This window comes from Oncorhynchus mykiss, chromosome 2 (assembly GCF_013265735.2).
Source record: "Oncorhynchus mykiss isolate Arlee chromosome 2, USDA_OmykA_1.1, whole genome shotgun sequence".
NCBI classification, from domain to species: domain Eukaryota; kingdom Metazoa; phylum Chordata; class Actinopteri; order Salmoniformes; family Salmonidae; genus Oncorhynchus; species Oncorhynchus mykiss.
In genome coordinates, this window is record NC_048566.1 from 64,848,069 (window position 1) to 64,869,478 (window position 21,410).

The window sequence follows — 21,410 nt, forward strand, 5'->3', positions numbered from 1 at the left end:
TCCTCACCCAATCCCGTTAACCTATTTCATGCAAATCTGCACAACAGCCAATAAAAGTAGACCTTTCTGGAAATGGGCGCGATTTTGACAATTAATACACCAATCGAATTGAATGACGAAGTGGGTTTCGCCCTCTTCCTCTTGACAGTAACAGCAAAACAATAGCACGCCCGTCGACAATTAATTACAGTACAGAGATACAGTAATTTGCAAGAACGCTCGCCACAACCTCTATAATTTGTCTTAAATTACTGTTTTTCTCATGTCTTCCCACAAATGTTAGGGCACTCTCTCCCTAGCCATGATATTACTCGAAAAACAAGGCTTTTTACAAAATATGCCACATCAACTCAAAAATGAAAAGGAACAAGTTAAACCATCTAACAAGGAAAAATACAACATGTTAGTTAATCTGGTAGGTATTTTTATTCGGTTCATGTTTTGCACTGCGACTTGATATAGCCTTTTTTTGTGGTGTGGGCTCATCTATCATTTTGCATTTACCTAGTGTAGAGTTCCCTCTAGTGGAACTAGGCCTACAACTGTACCCCGCTGCATACATTTTTGTGTAAATAAAACGTCACTTTGTCCACAGAAAAGCCATTTTCAAGGGAATTAATAAGTCACTTACAAAAGGAGGTATAAGCAAGCAAGGTACATTATGCAGTCCAATAGAGATAGGCCTAGAGAATAAACTCTAATGAAGTTTTAGGAGGAACTAGTATAGAATTGAAATGAAACAGTATCTATTGAATGCAAGAGTGCAACAGAGAAACATACCTAATACTGGTGCTTGCTAATTAAGTACACTTGAGATTTGTACTGCTGCAGGTACAGTGCCTTCATTTAATTGTCTCTTTTTGTTGTCAACAATCAACACAACATTCTCTGTAATTTCAAAGTGTAAGAAAAATGCTAACATTTGTAAAAAATAAAAATAAACAACATTTTTAACACTAGTATATATCTTGATTATATAAGTATTCAACCCCCTGAGTCAACACATGTTATAATCTACCTTTGGTAGTGATTACAGCTTTGAGTCTTTCTGGGTAAGTCTCTAAGACCTTTGCACACCTGGATTGTACAATATTTTTAAAAAACATTTTCAAGATTAAATTAAACAATCATGTTAAACTACATTTGTACTCCTGAACTTTAAGCTTGCCATAACAAACGGGTTGAATATTTCTTGACTCAAGATATTTCAGCTTTTAATTGTTTATTCATTTGTAAAAATGTCTAAAAACATAATTCCACTTTGACATTACAGGGTATTGTGTGTAAATTCAGGCTGTAACACAACAACATGTGGAAAAGGTCAAGGGGTATGAATACTTTCTGAAGGCACTGAGATTCCTCTTAATCTGAAAATATATTGGTTTGTCAGCAGTTCTTTACTGAAGCTCTTCAACATCAGTATTATAAGCTAGGGAAATATGAAAACTGAAAACTGACACATACAACCAAGCCATTTTCAAACCTCAGTGGTTGTTTGGCTATTGTAGCATGACAAAAACAGAGATTGAGGATACATTTGAGGACATAGTCCCAAATCAGACATTAGCCCATTCACTTGGACCCAACTCTTTATTGTTGGCAGATCTGATGAAACTTCTAGAGGGAGGTGGGAGCAACGACACAAGACATGTTCTGAAGGATCAGACTGAGGTGTGCTCCCATACTGTATCAGGTTAGATTAGATATGCTGAGTGGGCTGTCTCTCACAGTTGATAGTAAATTAGCAAATGTCAGGTCATTGAGCTCGTTGTGGTTTTGCAGCAGTCCCATATTTAGATGTCTGATAGCTATCAGTGAAACTGAATAATGTGTTGAGAACAGCCTGTGATCTGGCACCAGATGGATTATTAAAATACATCTATGAAAGTAGGCAGAGATTTGAACAGCTGGGAGTGGTATTTGCACCTTCAGTTGCTTGTTTGCCATATTATACAGCCGATTTGGCACCAACATTTTTTTTTTGCAGAACAGAATGTTTATTGCGCAAAGGCTTCATGACACGGCTCATGGTTTGTGAGCAGATTAGTGAGCAGATTCTCATATGTGTGATTGACAATGACGTTCTGGTTATCCATGATTATTCTGTACAATATGTTGACTCTGCCTTATCAACACATTTTGTTTTCCAGTATATTATTTTTTGGGTAAAATACACACAGGGACAATATCCCTTTACCAATCTATTCAGGTAGACTAGAGGGTAGTCCCTGCAAACCTACTTATCCCAGCAAACATGCTCATCTTGATCCTCTCCTGAATAACATATATACAGTATTGTGTAGTATTAAACAGTAACATGTAAATGTGACTGTATTTTTGAACTGCTTTATGATCTCATGTGGTTTACCTGGAATTCACTTGAAACAACTTGGTGATAACAGTCTAATTACATTATTATCACCTATGAAATAAAAAAGTGTGGTGAAAGTAATCTATTGAAAGGCAGTGCATCTGATGTTAAATTATTGTACATTAACAACATTGCTAGTACTAAAAAGTCAGAAAGATGAGAAGTGTGGCTTTTTGGAGGTTTAAACACATCATTGGAGCAGCGAAATTTAAATTCAGACTAGTGGATTCTGTATCCATCTGGTGTTATGTTGCTCTGTATCCTGCCATCTGGTGTTTTTATGTTTCTCTGTATCCTGCCATCTGGTGGTGTTTATGTTGCTCTGTATCCTGCCACCTGGCGTTGTTTATGTTGCTCTGTATCCTGCCATCTGGTGTTGTTTATGTTGCTCTGTATCCTGCCATCTGGTGGAGTTACTCTGAAAATGTGAAGAGTCATCATAGATGACCACTGAAAATGTGTCCAGGTGCATTGCACACCTTTGACCTTTTTCTAAGTACATCCTTTCCTTTAATGGTTGTATAACAAGGGTCACTTTCCCCCTTTGGATTTGGACCAAACTTCTTCCTACCAATGAGTAAGACATGGTGGGTGAAAAAAAACAGTATCAATTGTTTATATTTGAGAAGAAGTATGAAGAAGTGCCTATAAGTAGTATGAAGTTGTGGCTTGTAGTATTGCTTCTCCATACTATGTAATGTATTCCCTGTGAATCTGGAATGTTTTTTCCTCTGTTCAGAGAAATTAGTCACTGAAAAGTAGTATGAAAGTTATTGTCTGGTCATCCTCACAATTCAAGCCAATCCTCTATGAAAGCAAGTAAATGTGTCCTTCTCTTAGCAACCTAATGCTTCAACCCAACTCTCCTTGAATAGTCCAAAAAGTGGCAGCTCTCTGAGAGGGCTATCCACATGGTACAATTCTCACATGAAGACTTTTCAATGGACTTGGGACCAAAATATTATGACAACCCTAATAGAACCCAATGTCATTACCATTGCAAAACACTATACAGTGTGTGTTTGGGACTTTTACCATTGAAGACCATTAGAGACAATAACATTGCAACCATTAGAACTACTGTAGCCTAATGGTTTGCTTGTTCACCAAGAATGGTCTAACAGTAACTAATCTAGACCATTTTTTAAGGGAATACACCACACACAAGGGGGATATTTCGTGGACACAGATTTAGTGTAAGACTAGGACAAACTGAATTACTTTAATGAAGGACTGGCTTGAATTGCAAGGATGACCACACAATGTATTTTCATCATGAGCCAAATCTATTGATTTTCTACCGCAAGTTGCAAATTAAATGTTGTGACTTATTTAATAAACACAAGAGACTTTTGTCATGTCTAGTCCCGCTCTTCCCCTGTGGCGTTCTCCTCCCCTCTGGCGTTTGACGTCGCTGGTCTACTAACCATCGGTCCTGGCAACCACCATTACGCACACCTGCATCCCGTCAGTCACACGTGGCCCTCATTACTCCTTGATTATAATGTTTACATACCCTACATTATTTATCTCATATGTATACGTATATACTGTACTCTATATCATCTACTGCATCTTTATGTAATACATGTATCACTAGCCACTTTAAACTATGCCACTTTGTTTACATACTCATCTCATATGTATATACTGTACTCGATACCATCTACTGCATCTTGCCTATGCCGCTCTGTACCATCACTCATTCATATATCTTTATGTACATATTCTTTATCCCTTTACACTTGTGTCTATAAGGTAGTAGTTTTGGAATTGTTAGCTAGATTACTCGTTGGTTATTACTGCATTGTCGGAAATAGAAGCACAAGCATTTCGCTACACTCGCATTAACATCTGCTAACCATGTGTATGTGACAAATAACATTTGATTTGATTTTGATTTGATTACTTAGCCTTCTTATAGCACTATTCTGTTAGTAGTAGTTAGGCAGTATTGTTTGTGTTTCATGTCAGACACTTCTCTTATTTTGTATCATTCCATGTTCATTGTTTTTAAGCTCACTAACTGCACCTGCTTTCTGACTCCCTGTGTCAATGTTACAAAAGTGGATAAAAAAATCAATGCTTATGTCACGACTTCCACCGAAGTCGTTTCCTCTCCTTGTTCGGGCGGTGTTCGGCGGTCAGCGTCACCGGTCTTCTAGCCATTGAGGCTATAATGAGGCTATATACAGGGGGTACCGGTACAGAGTCAATGGGTGTTGGCACCGATTAGTTGAGGTAATTGAGGTATGTACATGTAGGTAGAGGTAAAGTGACAATGCATAGATACTGAACAGAGTAGTAGCAGTGTAAAAATGGGGGGGGGGGGGGGGGGGGGGGTCAACGCAAATAGTCCAGGTAGCGATTTGGTTAGCTGTTCAGGAGTCTTATTTCATGGGGGTAGATGCTGTTAATAAGCCTTCTGGACCTAGACTTGGCGCTACGGTACCGCTTGTTGTGCGGTAGCAGAGAGAGCAGTCTATGACTAGCGTGGCTGGAGTCTTTGGCAATTTCTATGGTCTTCCTCTGACATCACCTGGTATAGAGGTCCAGGAAGCTTTGCCCCAGTGATGTACTGGACTGTATGCATTACCCTCTGTAGTGCCTTGCAGTCGGAGGCAGAGCAGTTGCCATACCAGGCAGGGATGCAACCAGTGCTCTTGATGGTGCAGCTGTAGAATTGTTTGAGGATTTGAGGACCTATGCCAAATCTTTTCAATCTCCTGAGGGGGAATAGGCATTGTCGTACCCTCAGAGGGCATAGCGGGATTTCTTATAAGCATCCGGGATAGGGTCCCCTCCTTGAAAGTGGAAGCTGTACCCTTTAGATCAGTGCGGATAATGCCTGTAATCCATGGCTTCTGGTTGGGTATGTATGTACAGTCACTGTGGGGACGACGTCATCGATGCACTTACTGATGAAGCCAGTGACTGATGTGGTGTACTCCTCAATGCCATCGGAAAAATCCCGGAACATATTCCAGTCTGTGTTAGCAAAACAGCCCTGTAGCTTAGCATCTATGTCCTCTGCGTCCGCTTTAGTATTTGCTTGTAAGCAGGAATCAGGAGGATAAAGTTATGGTCAGATTTGCCAAATGGAGGGCGAGGGAGAGCTTTGTTCGCGTCTCTGTGTGTGGAGTAATGGTGTTCTAGAGTTTTTTCCCCCTCTGGTTGCACATGTAACATGCTGGTAGAAATGAGGTAAAACGGATTTAAGTTTCCCAGCATTAAAGTCCACGGCCACTAGGAGCGCCACCTTTGGATGAGCATTTTCTTTGCTTATGGCCTTATACAGCTCGTTGAGGGCGGTCTTAGTGCCAGCATGGGTTTGTGGTGTTAAATAGACAGCAACGAAAAATATCGATGACAACTCTCTTGGTTAATATTGTGGTCTACAATTTATCATGAGATAATTCACCTCAGGCGAGTAAAACATCGAGACTTCATTCATATTAGATTTTGTGCACCAGCTGTGTAGCGATGTAGAAAAGTGTAGCAATTTAGCAGGAAACATGGCACTTTCACACTACTTTATAGTAAATAATACAAGTGACTTCAATTATTAATTTCTTTGAACAGGGGAAAATAACCACCACTAGATTCACGGGGAATCTCTTTCTAGCAACAGAAACTTCAGAACAATCTGAGATGGTGGGTTGCTGAAATGAGAATCAACTCTTTTGTAGTCAGCAGGAGATATATACAGCATTAGTTTCCCTTCTGCTGTGTTTAGTGTAGTGCAAATCCAATACGTGGTGCGTGTTTCTGACTTGAGCCAAGAGTTGTGATATGCCAGCCAAGCCATGCTATTCATGCACATCTGTGACTTTGATACCCTGCAAGTCTCAACGCTCTATAGCTGCAGAATCAGAGTAAATAATACCTGTAAAACACTTGATGACAGAAAAGCTCAAATTAAATCTTCATGAACTATTCTAATTGCTTGGTCAGTGTTCATTTAAAGAATGTGTCTCCAATATCCCAATAAATGAGTATCACTTTAATATGGTCTATTATTTCATACCTTATGGTCTAGCACAGGGATGGGCAACTTTGATGGGGGTGGGGGTCACAAAAAAATCCTAACTCATCATGAGGGGCTGCAGTGGCTCAGGGGCCTGCGTACCCACATCCCTACCCACACATGCAGTCAGATCTGGCTCTAGCCTTTAGGGGGCCCAAGTGAAATTCTGCCATAGGGTGGAGAGAAGATTTAGAAAATGTTGAACTAACTTCATGCATTTCTACATATTTTGCCATAGGGTGGAGAGAAATTATTGCAGTTTTTAATATATCTTCTTGAGCGTGACTAACAAAATCAATGGTAATTCGACCATTATTACTACTAGTTTAGATAGCTGGCTAGACTAATTTAGCAATCTAAAAAATGTTAGCTGACATGGGCTAATTGAGCAACTGACAGTCACGGACAAGAGAGAAACTGATGCACAACCAAATTTCAACAAAGGGCCGTCAGTTGCCCATCCCTTGAATAGATCGTATGGTACATGTGATTTCGGTTGGAAAACAATGGCTAACTAACCGATTCAGCTCATGTGAATGAAACCATTTCTAAATATTGCAACTGATATGACATCTATTTTAATCCTTCTATTTAACCCATTTGAATCCTGAGTGCTTATACTGTAGAATCTTGTGTATACCATTACATTGCTCTCAAATCATGCATTATTTAAAAGAAAATTGAGTTTAGAGTTCACGCTTTAAAAAAAAAAAGAATGCAATTCCTGTTTAAATGTTATCAAATCATATCAAATGGCATAACCAATGCTTCTGGTATATCAGATTCCTCTAGGAACAGGTGTGCACCTACGATACTCTTGATAAAGTGGCCTGAGAGAGGGTGTCATTTCAGTGGCTCTGTGTGTTTTCAGTCCTCGCTGCACATGTTCCAAAGTTTGTGTGAGGTGGAGTATATGTGTGTGTGTGTGTGAAATAGTTGTCGGTGTAGAGGGGTGGTGTGGGGGAAGATTGCAGGGGGGGAGGGAAGGGTGCAGTGCGCCAGAGGAGCATTTGGCCCAGCGCCTAGAGAGTGGTTGGATTTCATGGCCCTCTCTTCATGCCTTATGGAAAATGCTATTTCAGCCATCCTGAGCATGCCAAGTCCTGTGTTGGGCCGATTGCTCACGTTACAATCCCGGGTGATGAGCAGCTCTGAACGTCAGAATACAGGGCTGCCTGAACCCCTCCACCCCTCCATAAATCTCCTCTCTCTTCCATGGAAAAAACAGAGCAGAGCCATTACCCCGACCATCACAAGCTCCGGTTACAAGGGTAATGAAACTGAAGGTACATAGACCATTCTGGGTGGCTAATGGGGAAAAAGATGGCCCCAATTCTATAACCTCGTACAACCATCCGGATGTCTCGCGAGCTTACATTCTGTTATCAGTCTGGTAATTGCGAGGCTACCAATTCTGCTAATGGTAACTTGAAATAATAAAACGTCCCATAACGGTTTGAAAGAGAAGTGCTGTTGAGGCCATTTGTCAACTAGGAGCTAAAAAGGAATACATCTTCCCAAATGAAAACATAGGAGTTTTTCTTACTGTCTCCAGTGCAAAGGGACAGTAGGCAGGAATGGACTTGAGATCAGATGGGCTGTCCTGCCCATCCTAGCACACACTGTCATTTTCACTTCATTATCAGCAACAGCAATGTTGTTCTAACACATTGGACTTAATTGGACTTTGGATTTATAAAATTAGTAAAGGAAGATGTGGCTTTTATTTCAGAAAGCTTTCCCAAACAAAAGCACTGAGAGCGGTTGAAATCCTTTAATCCAGCAGATCATGCATTCATGGCATACCAAGGTTATCTTTCGCTAAGCTCAAGGGTTGACAAGTATGCCCTCTCAAGGATCTCAGTATCCTTTCTGTGCTATGGGGAATGTGTTGTAACACAGAATACAAACAGGCCTCAAAATGTGAATTAACAACATTGTTATCCTCACCAGTTAACTTATTGATGGGCAACCAACTGTGGCATTACCTCTAGTCACTGGTGTAATGTACATAAACCTTGTGTTGTCTTAAGGGTAAAAAATAAATGACACACCACTATGTTTAACAGCAGAGAAAACCCCTTAAATTATATTTTTTCAACTTGAAATTTCATGACTTTTCCTAGAGTGATCCCAACATTAGAAAAAGTAAAACATTGCCTTTGTTCATATTTCCATGAAAGCTGTACACCACCAGAGTACAAAGATTGTCTTAGGGTCATTTTTGACCCAGGAGTTATAAAATAATTTACACACCACAAAAACTACAAAGACACACACATACACACGCACACAATGAGAAATTGAGATTATGTGTGCTACTGATTAAACTCAGTCAGCATCTCCTGAAGAGGAAGATCCCCATGGTTGGCACAGTTAGAAAGAACAAGCCTGAGCTCCCCCCTGCACTCCTCACAACAAGGGGGAGAGAGGCCTTCTCATCAAAGTTTGCCTTCACCCCACCACCACTCTAGTTTCTTATGTGGTCCTCCTGAGCACACTGCACAAAATGGCTGAGATCAATGATCTTGAGGACAGGAAGCACAACAAAGGAGGTGTGGACAACCTGGACAAGGTGATTGGAACTTACAGCTGCAGGAGGATGACTGCCCGCTGGCCCCTGGTCATCTTCCATAACATCATCGATGTGTCCTTATACAATGCCATCGTGATATTGAGCAAGATCAACCCTACCTGGATGCCTGATAAGTGGAACAAGAGGAAGATTTTCCTGGAGCAGCTGGGAAAGGCACTTGTAACCCCACACATTCAAAGAATGGGGAGCACCTCCTCTGCACAGCAACCTCTTCAGTGCTTGTGAAAGCTGTTCAGGGGGCTGAATCTTGTCCTGGTCCACCTTAGGCTGCAGCTGGGGCAAGCAAGAGGAGGAGATGCCAATTCTGCCCCCCAAAGAAGAACTGTAAAATAAATACTATGTGCTGCACAGGTGAGAAATACATCTGCAAAGTCCATGCACCCACTCTTGCATACTGTCCTAATTGTGCTAATTAGTGTTGATTGATTTATGTTCACGTTTTTGTTTTGTATCTATTATTTTATTCTTATTTATTGTTGTTGTTTATACACCTTGTAGGTGGGGGCAATGGTTTAAAAAATGGGAGAAGACTAGTATTTTGTAGTTGAATTCCTCATTGTACAGTATATAAGAATATATCCCTATGTTGCCAAAAAAGTTCAAGATTGTTATTGTTTCCCTTCAATAAAATGCATTCAAAACTACTTTCTGCACATTTATGCTACTTTCTTGGGCTATACAAGTGCTATCTCTTGCTAAAAATTGTATGTAGTACCTTTAGCACTAATATTACTAATAATAAACGTCTACTTTAGTAAAGAAAACAATTATGACAGGTGTGTTGTAATAAAAACGAGTGGTGTCCACTGATTAAATGCAGTCTTTTGCATTGTGAAGAGGGAAAACCCAGATATTCACAAAGTTTGTTATTAAGGACAGGTTGTTTCTTCATGCAAAATAGATTTGGGGTTTAAAATTCAATTAAGCTGCTTTTCTTTAGGGGTTTAGTGAAGGCGGGTCATTTTTTTAACCTTTAGGACAAGGTGTTACGGTGAGTGAATGAGGACCCAAAAGCGAACTAACTTAAACAGAGCTTCTTTAATAACCAAACATAGGTAGGCTCAGATAGACCGGCAGATTCCGACAGGACAAGGTTACAGCAAACATGACGATAGTCTGGCTCAGGCATGAAACACAACAAACAAGAATCCGACAAAGACAGGAGCAGAAACAGAGAGAGATATAGGGACCTAATCAGAGGGAAAAAGGGAACAGGTGGGAAAAAGGGGTGACGAGGTGGTTAGGAGGAGACAAGGCACAGCTGGGGGAAAGAGGGGGAGAAAAGGTAACCTAACAACGACCAGCAGAGGGAGACAGGGTGAAGGGAAAGGACAGAGACAAGACACAACATGACAGTACATGACAGTACCCCCCCACTCACCGAGCGCCTCCTGGCGCACTCGAGGAGGAAACCTGGCGGCAACGGAGGAAATCCTCGATCAGCGCACGGTCCAGCACGTCCCGAGAGGGAACCCAACTCCTCTCCTCAGGACCGTACCCCTCCCAATCTACGAGGTACTGGTGACCACGGCCCCGAGGACGCATGTCCAAAATTCTACGGACCCTGTAGATGGGTGCGCCCTCGACAAGGATGGGGGGGGGGGGGGGGAAGACGAGCGGGGGCGCGAAGGACGGGCTTGATGCAGGAGACATGGAAGACCGGGTGGACGCGACGAAGGTATCGCGGAAGAAGAAGTTGAACTGCGACAGGATTAATGACCCGAGAAATACGGAACGGACCAATGAACCGCGGGGTCAACTTGCGAGAAGCCGTCTTAAGGGGAAGGTTCTGAGTGGAGAGCCAAACTCTCTGACCGCGACAATATCTAGGACTCTTAGTTCTACGCTTATTAGCAGCCCTCACAGTCTGCGTCCTATAACGGCAAAGTGCAGACCTGACCCTCTTCCAGGTGCGCTCGCAACGTTGGACAAAAGCCTGAGCGGAGGGGACGCTGGACTCGGCGAACTGAGATGAGAACAGCGGAGGCTGGTACCCGAGGCTACTCTGAAAAGTAGATAGCCCGGTCGCAGACGAAGGAAGCGAGTTGTGGGCGTATTCTGCCCAGGGGAGCTGTTCTGACCAAGACGCAGGGTTGCGAAAAGAAAGACTGCGTAAGATGCGACCAATAGTCTGATTGGCCCGTTCTGCTTGACCGTTAGACTGGGGGTGAAAGCCGGAAGAGAGACTGACGGAAGCCCCAATCAAACGGCAAAACTCCCTCCAAAATTGAGACGTGAATTGCGGACCTCTGTCCGAAACGACGTCTGACGGAAGGCCATGAATTCTGAAAACATTCTCGATGATGATTTGTGCCGTCTCTTTAGCAGAAGGAAGCTTAGCAAGGGGAATGAAATGAGCCGCCTTAGAGAACCTATCGACAACCGTAAGAATAACAGTCTTCCCCGCTGACGAAGGCAGTCCGGTGACAAAATCTAAGGCGATGTGAGACCACGGTCGAGAGGGAATAGGAAGCGGCCTGAGACGGCCGGCAGGAGGAGAGTTACCGGACTTAGTCTGCGCGCAGACCGAACAAGCAGCCACGAAACGACGCGTGTCATGCTCCCGGGTGGGCCACCAAAAACGCTGGCGAATGGAAGCAAGCGTACCCCGAACGCCAGGGTGGCCGGCTAACTTGGCAGAGTGAGCCCACTGAAGAACGGCCAGACGAGTAGGAACGGGAACGAAAAGAAGGTTCCTAGGACAAGCGCGCGGCGACGGAGTGTGAGTGAGCGCTTGCTTTACCTGCCTCTCAATTCCCCAGACAGTCAACCCGACAACACGCCCCTCAGGGAGAATCCCCTCGGGGTCAGTGGAGGCTACTGAAGAACTGAAGAGACGAGACAAAGCATCAGGCTTGGTGTTCTTAGAGCCCGGACGATAAGAAATCACGAACTCGAAACGAGCGAAAAACAGCGCCCAACGCGCCTGACGCGCATTAAGTCGTTTGGCAGAACGGATGTACTCAAGGTTCCTATGGTCAGTCCAAACGACAAAAGGAACGGTCGCCCCCTCCAACCACTGTCGCCATTCGCCTAGGGCTAACCGGATGGCGAGCAGTTCGCGGTTACCCACATCATAGTTACGTTCCGACGGCGACAGGCGATGAGAAAAATACGCGCATGGGTGGACCTTGTCGTCAGAGAGGGAGCGCTGAGAAAGAATGGCTCCCACGCCCACCTCTGACGCGTCAACCTCGACAACGAACTGTCTAGAGACGTCAGGTGTAACAAGGATAGGAGCGGATGTAAAACGATTCTTGAGGAGATCAAAAGCTCCCTGGGCGGAAACGGACCACTTAAAGCACGTCTTGACAGAAGTAAGGGCTGTGAGAGGAGCTGCCACCTGACCGAAATTACGGATGAAACGACGATAGAAGTTCGCGAAGCCGAGAAAGCGCTGCAGCTCGACGCGTGACTTAGGGACGGGCCAATCAATGACAGCTTGGACCTTAGCGGGATCCATCTTAATGCCTTCAGCGGAAATAACAGAACCGAGAAATGTGACGGAGGAGGCATGAAAAGTGCACTTTTTAGCCTTCACAATAAGACAATTCTCTAAAAGGCGCTGGAGGACACGTCGAACGTGCTGAACATGAATCTGGAGTGACGGTGAAAAAATCAGGATATCGTCAAGGTAAACGAAAACAAAGATGTTCAGCATGTCTCTCAGGACATCATTGACTAATGCCTGAAAGACAGCTGGAGCGTTAGCGAGGCCGAAAGGAAGAACCCGGTATTCAAAGTGCCCTAACGGAGTGTTAAACGCCGTCTTCCACTCGTCCCCCTCCCTGATGCGCACGAGATGGTAAGCGTTACGAAGGTCCAACTTAGTGAAAAACCTGGCTCCCTGCAGGATCTCGAAGGCTGAAGACATAAGAGGAAGCGGATAACGATTCTTCACTGTTATGTCATTCAGCCCTCGATAATCTATGCAGGGGCGCAGAGACCCGTCCTTCTTCTTGACAAAAAAAAACCCCGCTCCGGCGGGAGAGGAGGAGGGGACTATGGTACCTGCGTCAAGAGCTACAGACAAATAATCTTCGAGAGCCTTACGTTCGGGAGCCGACAGAGAGTATAGTCTACCCCGGGGGGGGGGGGTGGTTCCCGGAAGGAGATCAATACTACAATCATACGACCGGTGTGGAGGAAGAGAGGTGGCCCTGGACCGACTGAACACCGTGCGCAGATCGTGATATTCCTCCGGCACCCCTGTCAAATCACCAGGCTCCTCCTGTGAAGAAGAGACAGAGGAAACAGGAGGGATAGCAGACATTAAACATTTCACATGACAAGAGACGTTCCAGGAGAGGATAGAATTACTAGACCAATTAATGGAAGGATTATGACAAACTAGCCAGGGATGGCCCAAAACAACAGGTGTAAAAGGTGAACGAAAAATTAAAAAAGAAATGGTTTCACTATGATTACCAGAAACAGTGAGGGTTAAAGGTAGCGTCTCACGCTGAATCCTGGGGAGAGGACTACCATCCAGGGCGAACAAGGCCGTGGGCTCCTTTAACTGTCTGAGAGGAATGTCATGTTCCCGAGCCCAGGTCTCGTCCATAAAACAGCCCTCCGCCCCAGAGTCTATTAAGGCACTGCAGGAAGCTGACGAACCGGTCCAGCGTAGATGGACCGACAAGGTAGTGCAGGATCTTGAAGGAGAGACAGGAGTAGTAGCGCTCACCAGTAGCCCTCCGCTTACTGATGAGCTCTGGCCTTTTACTGGACATGAAATGACAAAATGACCAGCGGAACCGCAATAGAGACAGAGGCGGTTGGTGATTCTCCGTTCCCTCTCCTTAGTCGAGATGCGGATACCTCCCAGCTGCATGGGCTCAGCACCCGAGCCGGCAGAGGAAGATGGTAGTGATGCGGAGAGGGGGGCAACGGAGAACGCGAGCTCCTTTCCACGAGCTCGGTGACGAAGATCAACCCGTCGCTCAATGCGAATAGCGAGTTCAATCAAGGAATCCACGCTGGAAGGAACCTCCCGGGAGAGAATCTCATCCTTTACCTCTGCGCGGAGACCCTCCAGAAAACGAGCGAGCAAAGCCGGCTCGTTCCAGCCACTGGAGGCAGCAAGAGTGCGAAACTCAATAGAGTAGTCTGTTATGGATCGATTACCTTGACATAGGGAAGACAGGGCCCTGGAAGCCTCCTCCCCAAAAACAGATCGATCAAAAACCCGTATCATCTCCTCCTTAAAGTCCTGATACTGGTTAGTACACTCAGCCCTTGCCTCCCAGATTGCCGTGCCCCACTCACGAGCCCGTCCAATAAGGAGAGATATGACGTAGGCGACACGAGCAGTGCTCCTGGAGTAAGTGTTGGGCTGGAGAGAAAACACAATATCACACTGGGTGAGGAACGAGCGGCATTCAGTGGGCTCCCCAGAGTAACACGGCGGGTTATTGATTCTGGGCTCCGGAGATTCGAGAGCCCTGGAAGTGGCCGGTGGATCGAGGCGGAGATGGTGAACCTGTTCTGTGAGGTTGGAGACTTGGGTGGCCAGGGTCTCAACGGCATGTCGAGCAGCAGACAATTCCTGCTCGTGTCTGCCTAGCATCGCTCCCTGGATCTCGACGGCTGAGTGGAGAGGATCCGAAGTCGCTGGGTCCATTCTTGGTCGGATTCTTCTGTTACGGTGAGTGAATGAGGACCCAAAAGCGAACTAACTTAAACAGAGCTTCTTTAATAACCAAACATAGGTAGGCTCAGATAGACCGGCAGATTCCGACAGGACAAGGTTACAGCAAACATGACGATAGTCTGGCTCAGGCATGAAACACAACAAACAAGAATCCGACAAAGACAGGAGCAGAAACAGAGAGAGATATAGGGACCTAATCAGAGGGAAAAAGGGAACAGGTGGGAAAAAGGGGTGACGAGGTGGTTAGGAGGAGACAAGGCACAGCTGGGGGAAAGAGGGGGAGAAAAGGTAACCTAACAACGACCAGCAGAGGGAGACAGGGTGAAGGGAAAGGACAGAGACAAGACACAACATGACAGTACATGACACAAGGGGAGTATACAGAATGTTAAGACTACTCAAGGATTAAGTAAAAATACTTTAAAGTACTACTTAAGTCGTTTTTACTGTACATTACTATTTATATTTTTGCCAACTCTTGCTTTTACTTCACTACATTCATAAAGAACTTTACTGTACTTTTTACTCCATACATTTTCCCTGACACCCAAAAGTGTTATTACATTTCAGACAGGAAAATGGTCCAATTCTCACACTTATCAAGAGAACATCCCTGGTCATCCTTCCTGCCTCTGATCTGGCGGACTCACTAATCACAAATGCTTCATTTGAAAATGATGTCTGAGTGTAGGAGGGTGCCCCTGGCTATTCGTCATTTTCTTTTGAAACTTAAGCACATTTAAAACCAAATACTTTCAGACTTTTACTCATGTAGTATTTTACTGGGTGACTTTCACTTTCACTTTAGTCATTTTCTTTACTTTGACACAAGTATTTGACAATTGAGTACTTTTTCCACCATTGCCTCTAGTTTAGTTCTAGACAGAGAAATAAACCCAGCCATTTATGTCTCCCCACATTCAGCCATTGCAATTAGCTTGTGAAGTCCTTTAAATACAAAGTTACAGTATGTCTGTCGGTCAGGATGTGGTTTGTCCATGAGGACACAGCAATACAAGTATTACTTTGATACAAAACTTGTCAAAGATTTCAAATGGTGTTTGAATGTCCTTGCATCGATGTACCATTCATTTGCTGCTATTCCTGCTTACAGTTTGTATAACAGATGGAACTGGTCTCTGTTGTATTTTTAACCATAAAGCATTTCCCCTATAGGAGGTTGATGATTGTTATTTCTGTAGTTATGCTGCTACTGATTTATGAAAGTTAAAGCTGGATAATTTGTGGTACAACATGAGAGTTGTGTATAGCCTTCTCACGACCTTGCACACTCCTCTGATTTATATATGAAGAGTGCTGGTGCTTGGTATGAGGATTTAGCCTCTCAAGCCGGCCTGATCTCGCCAGCTTAGTACTGTAGAATATGAGTGTATTTGGCTATTTAACCTTATACTGAAGTGGGCTACATCAGTGTCACACAGAGTGTTTCTTGGTAGTCTTAAACAAATCTACTTTGAAATAAAAGTCTACACCTCACACACATGGTTGTGGGCTTACAAAAAAGAAGACCATGTCAGATATAGAGTTGAATGTATAATATTTTGAGTTTGCATCCCAATACTACAATTTATATACATCACAGAAGACTGAAACAACAAAACCGTTTGAAATAGAAATGCCAGATTTTCAGAAAAAAATAAAATAATGTTTATTAATTATGAAATTCTGAAAAATATTAAAGTCATTCCACCAAGAGGCCAAATGCAGGAGGCACACAGTGTAACCAAACATCCATGGCTAGCTGGAAGTTTAATCTGTCTGGAAGGCTAGTAGCATTGGGTGTAAAAGGGAAATCCTGGAGGACATAATTACGCATGGGCATCCATCCATCGCTCTGCTCTGCCTCTCTGCAGCAGGGATTAAACTGTTTACCGGTTCCCTACTGGCACCTGACTAGGCCCAGGAGGCTTATTAACCTTCAGGGCTAAGGACAGCCTTACATCCTAGCATACAGTACGCCATCTGAAAGGACTACTCAACCTTGTTTGCTACAGCGGAGGTCTGTAACATCATGGGTCATCAGCCTGACCTGCTGTATGATACTACTTCATGAGGAAAACCTTCTCCAATTATACAGGTCAAAGAATTGTGGGCTAATAAATTGAATGTGATTGAAATTGAGAGAGAGAGAGAGAGAGAGAGAGAGAGAGAGAGAGAGAGAGAGAGAATGATGTAAATAGCGAGAGAGATTTGGTTCCTTTCATGGCATCCATGTCAGTCAGGCCCAGTCATTCTAAGGATGTAAAGTGTTAATTAACAGGTTGAGAGACAGCCGGCCAGTCGTAAATCTGTGGTCCGAGGTCTCTCGGTAAAGATATACTGCTCAGCTCTCTGACTTCAGGACATGCAGTTGTTTGTAACACTTTGCCTATAGTTAAAGTAGCTAGAGCTGCAATGTTGTCTTGCTTTAGACCTCTCAGTTAAGGTATTCTCATTACATTTACTGAATGACTGTATTGTTTTTGCTCTGCGTTACGTTCCCAGCATTGTTGTCACTGCTTCCTGGCACCTAGTCTGACCGTAATGAAGGTTTGTGGTATGGCAGTGAGTTATGATCTATGTCTGTGTCTGTTTAGTCACTGAGGCAGCACTGCTTTAAGAATTCACTTCATTCACACTGAGGGCTGATTCAATCGTACACTCTTAGAATAAAACGATGCTATCTACAACCTAAAAGGGTTCTTTCGACTCTCCCCATAGGAGAACCCTTTGAAGAACTACAGTATTGAATAGTTTTGCGTTCCGGGTAGAACCCTTTTGGTTCCAGGGCATATGGAACCAAAATGTAGAATCCTTTCCACAGGGGGTTCTACATGGAACCCAAAAGACTTCTACCTGGAACCAAAAAGATTCAAAAGGGTTCTCCTATGGGGACAGCCAAATAACCCTTTTGGAATCCTTTTTTCGAAGAGTGTAGATGTATTCTGAATGGAACAGGCCCATGGTCTTCTTCCATCGCCCTGCTGGTTATGGAAAGTTCAGGACAAATAGTTTTGTGCATTAGTGTCGCGTTTGTTTTGATTGTTGTCATGGTTATATAATTTGCAAGCTGCCACAATTCACTGGTATAGATAGACCTAATCAACAAACTGCATATGCATTGGATTGAATACGCTTACATTATGATTGATGGAAATTGTACAAATATTTACAACAATCTATTCTAAACAGCTTGAGTTCAAAGGAAACATTTGTTGCCTGTCTACTCACATTGCATACTAGAAATATTAGAAATCTCACCAAACACACACACACACACACACACACACACACACACACACACACACACACACACACACACACACACACGCACACACACACACACACACACACACTGAGGCTCTGTAGCAATGTGCTACAACCTGGAACCCACAAGCTGATCTCGATGACAAGGGAGTGCTGGGGTGATTTACACTCTAGAGTTCACTTATCCATGTCACTGTTTGACGCACAAGAGGTCCAATGGGAGAGTTAACGGACAAGGGCGTTTTAAAACACAGCCAGGCACATTCCTCCAGTCAGAGCTCAACGGGTGGGCTGCCCCTGAGAAACACTTAGAGGACAGACAGTAGTGAGAGGAAGGAGAGCTGACCGAGCCCCCCTTGTACACGCATCCTTTATTCCCCTTCTGGGTTAGACACAGCACAAACCATGCACCACTACAGCAAATGCAGTAACTTTACCTGGAACGGAACCCTGAAAGAGCTGGGTAACTACTCCTCCAGTGGTAAGCAGGATATGCATCCTTGATACAGTATGCATCCTTGATATGTCTTGAATGTGCTTTTGAAATCCCTCACTTGGCGCAGGTCTCGAATCATTCATTGAGAAGTGGTGAGAGTCAGGGCTTGACTTACACATGCAAAGCTCTCGGTTTATGCAATAATATTGCATGCATATCCTTTTTGTTAACACTGTACAGTGTTACCTTGTTTTTTTTATTTTTATGTCAGAGACATGATTATTTTTAGTATCAGTGCAAACATGGATCCCATCATAGATTTGAATTTCACAATGTCTTGCGTACTACTTTTTTAGAGGCTGTGATTCTAATTCATGCATGAGTTCAGTTTTATTACTCGGCATCCAATTGCCTCTCCCCCACAATGAACAACCACCACGGGTCTTGCAAAAATATATTTACCTTACTGATATCTAGCCTAGTAGTTTCAATGAAAATCTTGTCAATTAGAGTTGATTACCTAATTAATATTGTGTGTTGAAGTTAAAATACAAAAATTCTTCCTTCTTTCTGCCACATTACAAATGCTTCATCTGAATAACGGTGGTGCAGGCAGGCAAGTGCAGGATGGTACAGGATCCTCCAAGCTAATACCAAGATATGTCCAATGCAGCAAAGTTGGGCTTTAACATCCTTTCTGTTACTTATAGGAGCAGATACATACATTGCAGTATATATACAGTATGGTGTCGGCTATTAGGCCTACTTGGAAATATTTCTTGTAACACCTTCTACTTGATTAACTTTTTGGTGGAACCCAATACGATAGCACAACAGCAGTATCATGGTGTGTTGCTATTAGGAGATACACTTGGGACTATATACAGAATCTCCGTTTTGCTCGCTTCGGTGTAGTGGATATGTATAGAAAGGTATGTCATCTTGTCTGGGGTCTTTACAGGCCCATGCATTAAGGAGGCTTCTGTGAACTCATTTCACCAGGAGCTCAGTTTTTAGATGCACCTGAGTAGCAAGCTGACAATGGCAAGCATTGCTATACAAATGCCCTTTACTTCTCCTTTCCACCCAGTCATTTCTATGGCGTTATCCCTTTCATTATCAGATAATGTTATATTCGATGGTTGTATCTGTTTCCATATTGTGTGTTGTAAAGTGACAAATAGGTTATACTAGGTTATACGGCATGAGTCAAGTATATTAAAACAGTGTTTAGGAGCAGTTGAACATATTGTGTGGGGATCAAGAGAGAGAAAGATATCAGCAGAGAGGTGACTCAGCAGAGACAGGGAGAAACAGAGCGAGAGGGTGGGGGAGAGAGAGAGAGAAATGCCAAGAACTACATGTCCCACAGGTGTAGGTCATAACTCATAGACCATGTATGTGTGTGGATTAGGGAGAGAATTTAGTTCTGTTGTGACAGGCAGTCACCTTGCTTAATTCGCTAGGCTGTATGGATGAGAGCTAAATAAAATGGTAGCAACTCCTCCTCAAGAAGAAGTAATTCAGTTGTGCGTGTGTGTGAGTTTGTGTGTGTCTGTCAGTAAAACACCTTGAACTTAACACTGAATCTTCAACATATCTTCATTTCATATTAGAAAGACATAAATGGCATCTAGCCTTGACAGCAGACATGTTTTGAGATTTTAATTATCTCAGCAATTCAATTTTAAATTCACATTCATTTTGGTATTTTGCTTGAAGCTGCTACTGCAAAAACCATTTGAGAAGGTGAAAAATTGGTTTGATACCTTCTAGGTATGTATCTTTTCATGATTAGAGCATAGCACTGGTAGCGTGGTAATTTTAGCTTTGACTGAGTAGTGAGTCATTTGAATACATGACTGTTGTTCTTGTGCCACAGAGGGATTTAGGTAGCTTTAGTGTAAAAGCCAAAAGGCAGTACTTGTGTGTCACCGACGCTGAACACCAGTGCGGGGGTAATTCAACTCCAGGGTCAAATTGTTTCTTATTAATAGCAACTTATTCACAGAGCCATAGTTATCCCTCTGTGTCGTTCTGAGAGGAATCTGTTTGATGAAAGATGCCTTCGGTCTCACCATCCTATCCCACTGCGAACGAGCCATTTGAGTCCTGGTTTACCCTGTGATGTGCTAATTAGCTAGGATTTAGGTTACCTCTAATTCATGCACCTTAACTGGACAAAGATGTCGCTCTGTTGTGGCTCTGCAGATTAGCAATGTGATAGCGCTTCTTTGCAACTGTGGACTAATAGGTCCAATAGCCCTGGCTCGTGCTTCTGTGAGGAAAGATTTGTCTCCACAGCCTGGAGGTGGTTTCTAATTTCCCTCTGAAGTTCAAGGTCAAGTTTACCGTCTTCCTCCTCCTTGAGTTATTTTCAACAACGGACTAGTCACCTAAGGAAACAATGCTTTAAAGGGACAAATTACTTTCTTGCTTCTGAAATATTAGTAGGGTTATCTTGGGGTGTTGATATTCGCTGATATTGGACCTGTCAGAGAGCCAGTGAAACTTAATGAAGCCAAGGCTCCCATAATGCCACGGCATTCGTCCTCAGCTTTGTTTTATGACATACTAGGTTTCAATCTCCCACCTAAATATAGCTGCTGGAGCCAAAACAAGAAATTACCATCTGGTCACCTTGTCATCAGTTGACATTTTGACCTGAGGAACTGAATGTTTAACCCCTATTTTATAGTCATCCAATACTAAACATACAGGACGTCTTTCAGCAATTTCTGAAGCAGTAAGCAGTCATTTGACGTTTACAGCCACAACCCCCCCGCGCAAATTCCTACAAGATCTCAGACGCAGGTTGTAGGTTAAATTTAGGAGTGGACATCCTTTATGATTTGACACCTGTCTTTTTAGGGGTCTATTTTAACAAACCAAATTCTTTGCACTGGCAGTAGTGCTATAGGTTTGTGGGTCTACTATTGTCACAACCAGAATTATGGGCGCAGTAGCTGGAGGTAGCACGAAAGTGCTGGGTTTCGATGAAAAAACAATTTGAAGGTGTGTTGACCCCTCACTGGCCAATCAGAATCCAATTCAAATGTT

General features: G+C 43.4%; 1 protein-coding gene across 2 annotated transcripts in view; it reads left to right on the forward strand.

The window, feature by feature from the left end:
* The first annotated feature begins 18,215 nt into the window (after window positions 1–18,215).
* Window positions 18,216–21,410, forward strand: part of LOC110493825 (cytosolic carboxypeptidase 4) — a 158,582-nt gene continuing 155,387 nt past the window's right edge. Inside the window, exon 1 of one of the 2 annotated variants that reach the window (XM_036953106.1) lies at window positions 18,216–18,395. In XM_036953106.1, coding sequence (XP_036809001.1) covers window positions 18,320–18,395 — 76 coding nt within the window. In that variant the 5' untranslated portion in view covers window positions 18,216–18,319. The remainder of the gene's footprint in view (window positions 18,396–21,410) is intronic. The other variant, XM_036953095.1, reaches the window with a different exon arrangement.